We start from the raw sequence: 12097 nt of genomic DNA, 5'->3' as shown, positions 1-12097 counted from the left end.
TGTTTTTTGTTGTTATGACCAAAGCCTGAATTTGCTGAGATGAAATTGATCTTGGATTCGGATTTGGCGACCCCAAACACACACAGTCAGACCCTCAGGCCGATTTTTTAATACATTTTTTTGTGTGACTTTGTTATTATTATAATTATTACTAATAAATATGCAAATAATAATGCAAAATGTAGAGTTGAAGCAACAGAAGAAGTAAATACAACAAAGTGCAAGAAATAAAGAAATACATGCGAACAGTAACCTGATAAAGAATAATCTTAAAAAATTTTCTACTGATTGTAGGGGTTTTCGTATACTCCGAGTATATTTGTTTGTAGTATTCCTCAGAAAGGCGTGAGCTCTTTTTAACATATAACATTAAGGTAATGATAAAAAACGTATGCTCATTATATTGTTAAAAGGAGCAGTATTCTCAATGTTCAACTATTATTACTTCGTAGGTTGGAAGTTTCTACTATCTTGGTCGAATCAACTAACGGAGGAGCTGAAGAAAACGCAAGAAATCGTCTGCGTGAAGCTAGGTCAAGTTTTGGTCGATTACAACCAATTCAGAAAAGTACACAGATTTCACAGAAAACTAAAATAAGAATATTTAACTTAACGACTATGTAAAATCCACACTCTTCGACCGGAATGAAAAGTGGCTGGTGTCGAGAAGCATTACGCAGAAATTACAAAGCTTACAAACAAATGCCTTCGGATTTTATATACCTACAGTTGTTTGGCCTAATACTATTCGAAATACGGACTCGTGGCAGATCACCAAGCAAGAACCAATTCAAAAGGTGATAAGAGGTCGTAAAGGGCGGCGATGAATCGTGCACAGTCTCACAAAGGACCGGCAAGGCATAAGCTGAACAGCGTTGGAATGGGCACAGATGACCCGGTCGTCCACGAAATACCTGGAAGCATTTTAACCTTCGTGATTTAGAAGTAGTTAACCAAGCGTGGGATGTGGCCCAGAGAACAGTACAAAGAATAGTGGAATAATAAAGGAATAAAAAAAATTACTTTGCATAAATAGTGTACAAACTCATTGGGATAAGAAAAACTAAAACCGTTTCTGAGTGTATTATAGCCAATTTCCATAAAAAAATTAATTGCAGTTAAGTTTCTAAGGGTTAACTCTATTTGTTTACACCAAATGGTACATAATTGGAATCGTCTGCATTTCTATGAAAATAAAGCCAGTTTCAAGTTTCCTGTTTTCTATTGTACTTCGTGAAATACAGAAAATATATATTTAAGATAAAAATAAAAGGCAAAGTGATATTTTGTAAAAAAAAAAAGAAAAATTAAGGATTGTTCCATCAGCAGTTTGTACAAAATGTAAAAAAATTTTACATTTATAATACTGCTAGCACTTTTAAGGCTGGTACGAACATCGGAAGAAAATTCCAAGGGAAAAATTTTACTATTATTCTTTGTGTGTTAAATAGCACTTAGAATCGGAGAAATTTTGGCATTTGATAATTGGAAAAAGAAAACAATGCCGTCACATTTCGCTTAAGAAATAAGAAGCACAAATATATTTCTGTTCAAAAGCTCGGTTGCCTGGTGATCTTTTGTCAAAAAGCAAACTTCAGAAAAAACAGTAATATGCGCAGAGAAATTCTTGAGCACGTCGTACTGAATAAAACAAATTTAGCACAAATATTTTCTTGAGCACTTTTTAAGTGTTTTCTTATTTCTGCTTTTCGAGACGTTAAGTTATTTACGTTTTTTACTGACTAATGTGGGAATACAATCTCCTTTTGTCGTAGTTCGAATTAAGTTGGTTTGAATGAACTGAATCAACTTTTAAATCTTATTCCAATGTCTTAATAATTTCAATTTTATTCTACCGTCAGTTTAAATAAGTGTCCGATGCCTGACATTTCGTATTACAAGATTTTCAATTTGTTGAAACTTAAAATGGCATATTTGTATAAAAAATCAGAATTTATTTTACTTCGGAAGCAATATATGTACATTAAACTGAAATAGACGTTATCGAATCGACGAAGATGGGTATTAGAGTATAAAAAATGAGAAGTGTCTTCTAGGCTCCAAGACAGTCCCGGATGCCTCATGATGTCTCCCTGCAACACCTTCACAACGAGGCTTCCATAATTCCGGTTAAGGAGCACAGTAAAATGCTCAGCAAAAAATTCCTGCTGGGTTGTTACCGTAGGAATGACTCCTGCAGGCAATTGCTAGAGCTTGGACCACCTCCCAGGCGAATCAGAAGACATCTATTCAGCTATACTGACGTACAACCAGGCACTAAACAACATTCATCGGAAGACCCCCACTACCTTCCTACACTTCGGACTACCGAATGCCGTTAGCGGAGTCCAACCAATACCCATTGCAGTTGATGAGCTTCAGCTGTCTCGTGAGACTTTGGGCCCGATTACGGTCTGGATATTGTAGCAGGTTGAACTCCTACTTATCCAGAAACGGCGCGGCATACCAAACATATGTTCGGTATATGAAGGTGCCCCGCACTATAAAAAAAATAAAAATAAAATAAATAATTGGCGCGTACACTTCTGTTAGGTGTTTGGCCGAGCTCCTCCTCCTATTTGTGGTGTGCGTCTTGGTGTTGTTCCACAAATGGAGGGACCTACAGTTTCAAGCCGACTCCGAACGGCAGATATTTTTATGAGGAGCTTTTTCATGGCAGAAATACACTCGGAGGTTTGCCATTGCCTGCCGAGGTGCGACCGCTATTAGAAAAATGTTTTTATTAATTTTGCTTTCACCGAGATTCGAACCAACGACCTCTCAGTGAATCCCGAATGGTGATCACGCACCAACCCATTCGGCTACGGCGGCCCCGCACTATACCAACCACCTATTCACACGCCCTGTTAAACCCACTCAACCAACACTCCTCTCCCTCTAGACCCAAACTACCGAAACAGCACGTTTTCTGGGCCTACCGTTAGATTAGTTACAACAACAAGCAGAACTTTGTTCTAATAAAGTGATAATTTCACTCAAATCATTTGTTTGAACGCTCCATCTTCAGTTTTGCAAAATTTTAATCCAATGGCAGCTCAGGTACCAAACCATATTTTCGGGAAGTGACATGAAGCAGTAGGCTGTTGTTCATTTTCTAGGACAACCTTAAGGCACGCACCACAAATAAAAGAAGAAGCTGGTTTCTTAGTTAAAGTTTTAATTTTATAGTTATAATTCTGGCCACAAAAATCAAAATTTTTTCATTACAACACTTGCCATGTCCGGACTCTAAATTGAAATTCGAACTGAATGAAAAAAGTACTCTTCAAACCATCCAAAGGCATCTAAAAGTCACAATTTGCACATTGCCGCACATAAAATGCACTTCCCCGTGGCTATCGCCAACCCATCGACAGATCACACAGGTTGTGTAAGCAACCAATCCTTTAAATTGCATTCTCATCCAAAACTTAAAATTAAACTAATTTGCAATGTAACAACAGCAGCACAAATTTCGTGAAGACAAACGGAAGGCAAATAATAAAAGCAGCAACAAGAAACCCATGGGCAACAATGGTGGACAACGTGAAGTTACTGAATAAATTATGCTACGCTATTTCAGAGAGGTAAAGGTACAACTTTTCTATTGAATTGCAAATTATTGTATATGCAACTTCATGGCACAGCGAGGACTACAGCAGTGAGTTTGCTGTTACACGAAAATCGGAAGAGTTGCTAAAGTTTTTCCTGCAACACTGGCAAATGTTGCTCAATCAAGGCAATCAAGGCAAAGGAACGCAGCGCCAATAATACATACATAGTAACCTGCCGGCCGGTCTACCTCCGTGGCCGGTAACAGTTGGAGAAAGTGATTTAGGGAGCGTACATTACTCTCCGCTGCCCTTGACGCCTTTTCATTGGCTCATAAATAATTTCCCAATACCTTATCTGTTATTTCTATTAGATTGGTCTGCAGTCAAAACAAATATTTCATTACGTGGCACGTCAGCCAGCAAAAACCCTGCCAAATTGAACAACAGGAGCTCAGAAGATGGCAATGTCTGCTGGTAATTGTGTGTGTGTGCTTGTATGCGCATATTTTGTTGCGTTACGTTGCGCTGCGACTGGCTGACACCTGTTGAATTGCATAGCCCCACAACTAAAAGCCGTGGCGGCAATTGGTTTTGTGGCTCTTTGCGAGTTTGGAGCAAATACAGCATGAAGCATTCGACGCGCGACCACTCCACTTGCAGGTGAAAGATGCCATTAGAGAATTGCGACTACAAGCACAGTGCTTTATTACCACACATACGACACATCGAGAGTCGCAATTTAAAAATTTAGACATGATTTTCTAACAAATTTTCTCTGTAAAAAATTACTAAACACACAAAATGAGCATTCTTTTTGCTATTCATAAAAATGTATGCCTGAAAGCTTTTTGGAAATTATTTTTAAAGAATTATGCATGACACACTGTATTTGTATCCTTACCGCACTCAAATCTAACTATTCTGACCCAAATGTTAGTGGAAATCACGTTAAGGAAAGTAAAAGTAGTCGTGGCAGACACTACACGCGCAGTCGAATGCAAATATACAAACATACCGCGAAAAGTGAAAACGAACATCAAAACATAATAAAAAAGTAAATTGGAGTTAAAAAAATCAAAAGCTCACGAAATTTTACTGGGGACGATGCCAGCCAAAAATAAATGTACCTGCAATTATCGCACGCGTTTTATACAAGGAAAGTGATTGTCAGCTCAGACGAAAGCGATTGAAATTTTTGCATTAGAGGTGAAGTGCCACATCCCGGTAGCCTTTCAAACTTATCATTAATTTATGGATTTTTCTTTTTGATGAGAGACTGGGTTCCGATATATTTTTTTGCTCCAAAAAGTGACCATCAAATGAAGGTTATGCGAAAAGTGGGGGTAAGAACCCATACTCGCAAACTCTGACCATCCACAAAAAAACACCGCGGTATATTCAGGACCTTCGCTCAAATTTTTAAATTTTTATCCGATCTTGGATCAGCCATTTTAAATTTCGGAAAATTGTTAATGGATTAGTAATCAGCAAGCCCAAAAACCTCCGAGTGGGACTTTCTCACTACAGTCGGTTCTACGTTAGCGGAACAACCTAGATTTATATCCGGCAAAAGACTATCATTCAATCAGCATTCCTCCTACATGCACGGGGAATATTTATGCCGCTACAATAACAACACAACCTCCGAGTGGGAATCTTTATGCGATTAGCTTAATGTAATTTAATAATTTACACTTCTATCGGGCGTGGTTTTTATGCGATCCCAATAATATTTATCTATGTGTGGTGATCTAAGTTTGGGCAAGTTTTTTTACAGTGTGCGTGACACCATCCATTCATTTATCCAAATTTCGATTGCGTAATATTTCTTTTTTTTGTTGGGTATATTTTGTACTCAATTTTAGTAACTTGGTTATTGGCAAATTCCCGCCATTTTCAATTCCAAAACTACCTTCGACAAGGAGTAATATTTGTACCAATTTTCGGAGCGCCATAACTAAATCGATTCCTCTTATAACTGTGCTCATTTTCGTATATTTATATGTGTACATCTATTTCGATTCCCTTATGCTGTTACATACAACCGTTAAGTGAGCAAAGCTATTATACACTTGTGCTCAAGCGCGTGGATATAAAAGAGTAGCCCTCGTATATGTATGTATCCCGTGCTTTGCGGAGTAATTTTCTTTCATATGACAGTTATTAATTTTTTTACCCCACTTCAGTTACTTCTTACGCAACGGTAAATATAAATGCTTAAAAGACGGTTTTTCTACTAACTATATTATAAAAAAAATGTCTCGATCCTTTCACCTGAAAAAATTTCCGCCATCAAATTTTTCATTTTCATTCTGAATTCAAAACCTTTGCTACATTTATGACTTTGTTAACAATATCAAATTAATTTAAATATTTTTTATTATCTAATTTATATCAAATATGTATCGTTTCTTATTTTATTCGTCTGTAAACACTAAGTAAGGCTTTTCTACTTGCATCACGCAAGTCTTTTCATTTATGTATTTACCAGAAACTTTTTGGAGTAAAGGCAAAGGCTGCTCTATAATCGCATATAACATTTAATATGAATACTTCGGGAAACAGTATGTTGCAAAACGATGCCGACCAAAAATAAATGTACCTGCAATTATCGCACGCGTTTATACCAGAAAAGTGATTGGCAGCTCAGACTAAAGCGATCGAGATTTTGGCATTAGAGATGGAGTGCCATATCCCGGTAGTTCCAAGTTTCTGTTATACAATTCATTAAATTAAATAAAATATTAGCCTTTCAAATTGATCATTAACTGATGGATTTGTCTTGTTGATGAAAGACTGGGTTCCGATGTATTTTTGTGCTCCAAAAAGTGACCATCAAATGAAGGTTGTGAGAAAAGTGTGGATAAAAACCCATAAAAACATGGTTTTGGCTGTGTTTACGCATTGATGTGATAGAGACTTTAACATTTACTAATTGAAGTATAGCCTGATGTCCTGAGTGAGTCAGCTTTTTAAACAAAGTAGTAGTAAACCCCTAAATTTTTATTTTCACGGCCACTTTTCGCAATCTCGGCCATGAAGGACACCGACAACCATCCACAAAAAAACCAGAGCGCTAGTTTTCAGAACCTTAGCTCAAATTTTTAAAGGTTTCTCCTCCATCCTGGATCCGCCATTTTAAATTTTTAAGAATTGTCATCGAATTTGTAATCAGCGAGCCCAAAACCCTCCGAGTCGAACTTTTTATGCGAGTAGCTTAATGTAATTTAATAATTTGCATTTCTGTCGTAAACACTGCCGCTTATTTACAGTATTTTTATTTTTGAAGCACAAGATTCAAGCCTTATTTCGAGTACAGGTTGGAGTCTCTAACCCGTCAGATTTTTTAAAAGGTGGGGCGCAAAGACGCATAGCCTAAAAATCGAGTTCAGCGTGTACATATGTATGCATGGCAAACCACTAATAAAAATATGTAACAGTTATAAACTTAAGTATATACCCACTGTATATGTAAGAAGATGTATTTTATGTTTCACAGTTTCAGTTGGCTTAGTTTCGCAAAATATTTTGTCAACCTAACCTAGAATTTACTTTTTTTACGACTTTCCAATTGCATTTACTTCGACATCAGAAATTTCTAATTGCGTTTTTAAATAAATTTGAGTTATTGCGAAATTACTTACAACAACAAAATCAACACTTAAACATAAATGTTCGACTCACCTTTCTCGGACAAATCGACAAGAAACATCTTCATAAAGTGCACATTTTCATTTAAAATATCAAAATAGTCAAAGCGAAGAATAATCGAATCCATGTTTCCTTTATTTCAGTTGAAAGTTGTGTTTATTTCATTTGAAATGGTTGAAAGTTTATAGAAAATCAAAAATATAAAAATAAAAAAAATTTAGTTAAAAAGAATTTGGGGACACAAGCAACGCGTAGGCCGCGGTGTGCGTCAGCAGTCTGAAGACAAAAATTCTTTCGAATGCAATCGAACCAATAATAACGGATAGATGCATCATTTACAGTTTGCCAACGCAAACAAAAGGGAATGAGATAAAAAACAAGTAAGGAAGTACTAAAGTTGACCCGGACCGAACTTTACATACACCCGCACATTTTAGCAAAATTTTATTTTTGCTGGCTGTTCATTTTTGCAATTAAACAAAGTCATGTCAGTGAGAGTTATAATTTGAAAAATAAACGAACGGAATCAAATTTAGTTTTAACATATAAAGAATGGGCGTGGTTTTATCCGATCTCAATATTTTAATGTAAGATCAAAGTGTGGTGAGGAGCAATTCGTGTACCCAGTTTGGGCAAGTTTTATTAGGTCGTTACCGAGACCAACGCACTTACCCAAAAGTAGGCGGGACACCACCAATTTATCCAATTTGTGATTGTGTGTTTGTGTTTTCCTTTTTTTTTTGGTTCAACATTTGTTTCACCAAATTTGTTAACTTTGCTTTTGAGAGATCGCGTTTATCGCGTGATTATCGGCGGGTTTCATCCATTCACAACTCGAAACTACCTTCGATAAAGAGTAATATTTGTACCAAATTTCATTGCAATATATATTATTTCAACCCTTTGCGGTTGATGCCGCCATAGTGGCGGTGTTCGCAAGGAGAATATTTTTAAACACTTTTAGCGTCATAAAACGTTATTAAACACAATATATATGTGTGTGTGTGTTTTCTAATATCTATATATTTGCTTTAAATCACTAAGGGAGAAATAACTCCGGAAAGCTAAATTTGCTTCGATTGGCTGGTACTCCCATCAGAGAAATTTGCCGATCGCAAAAGGTTAATTCTTGTCTAAATCGAATCCTCTCATCATTCCAATACATATTTGTATTTATATGCTGTTACATACAACCGTTACGTGAGCAAAACTATTATACCCACTTGCACAAGCGCGTGGGTATAAAATTTTAGCCTTCGTATATGTATGTATCCTGTGCTTTGCGGCGTACTTTTCTTATTACATTTTATTGCTTTTCCTTTCACACTTCAGTTATTTCTTACTAAACGGCAAATCTAAATGCTTAAAAGAACCGTTTTCTTATTAACTAAAAAAATTAGAACAAGAATATTTCATTTTCGTTTCGAATTGAAAAATTTTGCTTAATTTTTGATTTTATTAATAATATCATTAAAATAAAATCTTTTAAATAAAAATCGTAGGGTGCATTCATATATGTAACCTTGGAACTTTGGAACGCATTGACCGATTTCTTGTATTTATGATTCTTTATTATATTTATGGTGACAAGGACAAGATTTGATTGGATGAATTTTTGCCAGCTAAGGCGTTGGAATTATATATACGTTGTTACTGAAAATCTTATTTATGGTCCGATTTTGTTAATTTTCGAATCGTCAAAATCAGTAAAAGTATTTCTGAAGCCAAGTTATTACTAAAAATCGTATTTATGTTAGAAAAAATGTCTTTCCAAAATTTTCAAACAGAAATTTCCACCTTCCTCGATGTGTAGTTTTTTAGCTTCATTCAATAATAAAAGGTTGGTAAAGTTTGACAACTGATTTCGGATGCAACTTAATTCATTAATGCAATTTGGAAGTGAGGAAAAAAAGGGCATGAGTTTATCCCCTTCCTAAAGAGGTAGTAAAAAATTGAAAAAAAGTTAAAGTAACAAGAATGATTTTATGTTATTTTATTATTTTTATTTTTAGCTTCACCATTCTCGTGAATTTTGCATATAATGGCAATGTATGTATGTGATTGGCATCCATGTGCCTAATTACCAAGTTCTTTATACACTATAGTTCATGGTATTTTTGATTGTAAAACTTTAATTTAGTAATATTTCCCTAATTTGCTATAATTTGTTCTGGTATATTCATGTTTCGAGCATACATATGTCACAGCATAACACCACCTTGGTCCCACCAAATACAGAGCATAACCTTCGCAGCGTGAATATTCGGCCGAGGCGACGACGTAGTTGCATGACCGGGCAGTTCCCATGACTTTCTTTTCTTTGGATTGCTGTAATGAATCCATTTTAGATCACCAGTCACGATGCGATGAGGAAAACCCTTCCTTTTTTGCCGCTGGAGCAGTGGTTCACAGGCGAAAAAACGACGTTCAACATCCCTTGGTTTTAAGTCATAAGGGGCCCAAGTCCCTTATTTCTGAATCATTCCCAAAGCATGCAATCGCTTGGAAATGGATTGGCGGGTAACTCCTAATACTGAAGCAAACTCTTCTTGCGTTTGACATGGATCCTCATTGAGTAATACCTTCAATTCAGCGTCTTCGAAGGTTTTTGGCCTTCCTTCACGCGGACGGTCGTCAACATTAAAATCACCGTCTTTGAAGAGACGGAACCAATCTCGACACGTTATTTTACTTAAAGCAGCAGCTCCATAAACTTTTTGTAGCTCTCGATGCGCTTCAGCCGCCATTTTTTTTTTTTTTTCAAATGGAAGAGGAAAATCAACACTTCCTGCAAATGACGATTATTCGGCACAAAATCAAACATTTTCACAAAACCAAAAGTATATGATACCAAAACAAAATCACAAATGTGTCGAAGCAGTTTGTTTACCATATGTCTAAGCTTGGTTTATAACGTTTAGGTTATGTTGGAATCGACTAGTACACACTGCTGGCGGCACCTATTGACAAACAGCGGGAACTTAGTTGCTCACCTAATATAAAATAAAATCTACGGTCTATTTGAATCACCCTCTGTGTTTTATTTATAAAAGAAAATCTACGGCCTTATTGAATCACCCTCTATGTATATGTCAATTGGAAGCAACGGCAGTGTGAATAAAGTTTTAATAACCTATTGCACTTATATACCAGGATACAAAAATACACTATGAAAACAAGATTTTGTTTATAAATTACATACAGTTTTTACTCTAAAGTGCTCCCCTTGAATAGTTTTGCTATTCCTATTGATATTTCTTTAAAGAAATACGCTCGTAAACCGGTTTGCTTTTTACCTTTTCTGTAGAACTTTTATTTGCAAACAACTAAGATGAAGTAAACAATTTTGGTAAAAATAATAATAGCCAGTTTATATTCCACTACAATTTCATGAAATACACACATACATATGCATATATATATACACCATGTCAATGCAGATGCTTGCAAGATACAAAAGAAAATTTGTTAAACGGGGGTTCTTAATATTGTACATACCTGCTTGTGTCCATTGCTCGCTATTTGTCTGCCGGAATAAGCCAACCCAATCGAAAAGAAGCTCCTTGTATGATGCCATGGCGTTCTAAGCAAAATTACATTGTAATATGCCGTCCACATGAGCTACTCATTCGAAGCTTTTTAAAATTTGCAATTATTTTTAAAGTCATACAATCGTCATCAGCAGCAGCAGCAACCAATTAGCAGCTCCACACCATCAGGAGCGGAATATCCATTTACACATCTGTAGGCAAACTATGTGTTACATTACAGTGGTTCCATTCATTTATGTAGATGTCGAATCTTTGGAATGGACGCTATGGTAATAAATCGCACAAAGCACCAAATATTTTATATTATCATTTGTATTCATAATTCGTGTGTACATACTTACGCTCTCATACTCTTCCACACATTTTGGCTTTTGCATTTGCATTTTAAATTCACAACCGATGGTCACCAATGTCACTGTGCGCATATTTTTCGTTTAGCTATTACTGGCCACTTAAATATTAACGCTTTCCAAAGTAAAACCGAACGTAACTATTCATGAGATGACATAGAAATAGTAAATTTTTACAAGCGTTATCCACGCACGGCTACTTACTCTTCATGGAGGGCATTTTACAAATCTCCAGCGCTATCCATCCCATATATCTCACAAAACGCAGCTTGTATAATATCTTCACGCACTCAACTACAATATTAAGCCCATAAGGGGCTTCTGATTAACCAGACCTTGTAACTATAATAGTAGAAGCCTGTCGCGTTTACGTCTACGACGTCATCCATTTACATGCCGTATTGTGTCTATCGAATTATGCGCGTTCTTCTCAAATGCTCGTCAATCGTTGATATACTGAACACAACGTACTCTGCGCGAAAAGCTAAGAATCAACAAAAGTCAGAAACTCCCTCTACCCCGCTAATAAGTAATGCTGCCACTACATTCCCGGCCCACACATTTTCTGCGTTCACACACATACCCGCCATCGATCAATGAATGTGCCGAAGTCAATCTCCAATCACCTGCCCGTTCGCTTCGCCTACGTACAAATATCATCGGTTTCATTGATTTAGTGATGAATCAGAACATGCATATGTGTTCATATGCAAAACATGGTTAAAACTGGACCTGTAGGAAATTGATTGAATTTGTTGTGCTTTTAGTGAATTTTGTGCGGCTATTGTACAGAAAATGTCAGTTGATCCATTGCTTACCTTCTTAAATTCGGAGTATTTAAAACAAAAATACACTTCTGTTGGGTGTTTCGCCGAGCTCCTCCTCCTATTTGTGGCGTGCGCCTTGATGTTGTTCGACAAATAGAGGCACCTACAGTTTTATGCCGCCTCCGAACGGCAAATGATATTTTTATGAGGGGCTTTTTCATGGC

General features: G+C 36.4%; 1 protein-coding gene and 1 long non-coding RNA gene across 2 annotated transcripts in view; both read right to left on the bottom strand.

The window, feature by feature from the left end:
* The window catches only part of LOC129238007 (uncharacterized), a 121211-nt gene extending 113716 nt beyond the window's left edge, over positions 1-7495 (bottom strand). The window contains exon 1 of the mRNA XM_054873034.1: positions 7239-7495. Within this exon, the coding sequence (XP_054729009.1) occupies positions 7239-7332 (94 nt within the window). The 5' untranslated portion in view covers positions 7333-7495. The remainder of the gene's footprint in view (positions 1-7238) is intronic.
* Positions 7496-10684: 3189 nt separating this feature from the next.
* Positions 10685-11704, bottom strand: LOC129238006 (uncharacterized). The gene is made up of 3 exons (XR_008581786.1): positions 11311-11704; positions 11098-11246; positions 10685-11020 (listed from the first exon to the last, which is right to left on the bottom strand). It is a non-coding gene; the product is annotated as an uncharacterized LOC129238006 (long non-coding RNA).
* Positions 11705-12097: the final 393 nt, after the last annotated feature.

The sequence above is a fragment of the Anastrepha obliqua genome, chromosome 2 (assembly GCF_027943255.1).
Source record: "Anastrepha obliqua isolate idAnaObli1 chromosome 2, idAnaObli1_1.0, whole genome shotgun sequence".
Taxonomy (NCBI): domain Eukaryota; kingdom Metazoa; phylum Arthropoda; class Insecta; order Diptera; family Tephritidae; genus Anastrepha; species Anastrepha obliqua.
This window is presented reverse-complemented; position numbering and strand designations above follow the sequence as displayed.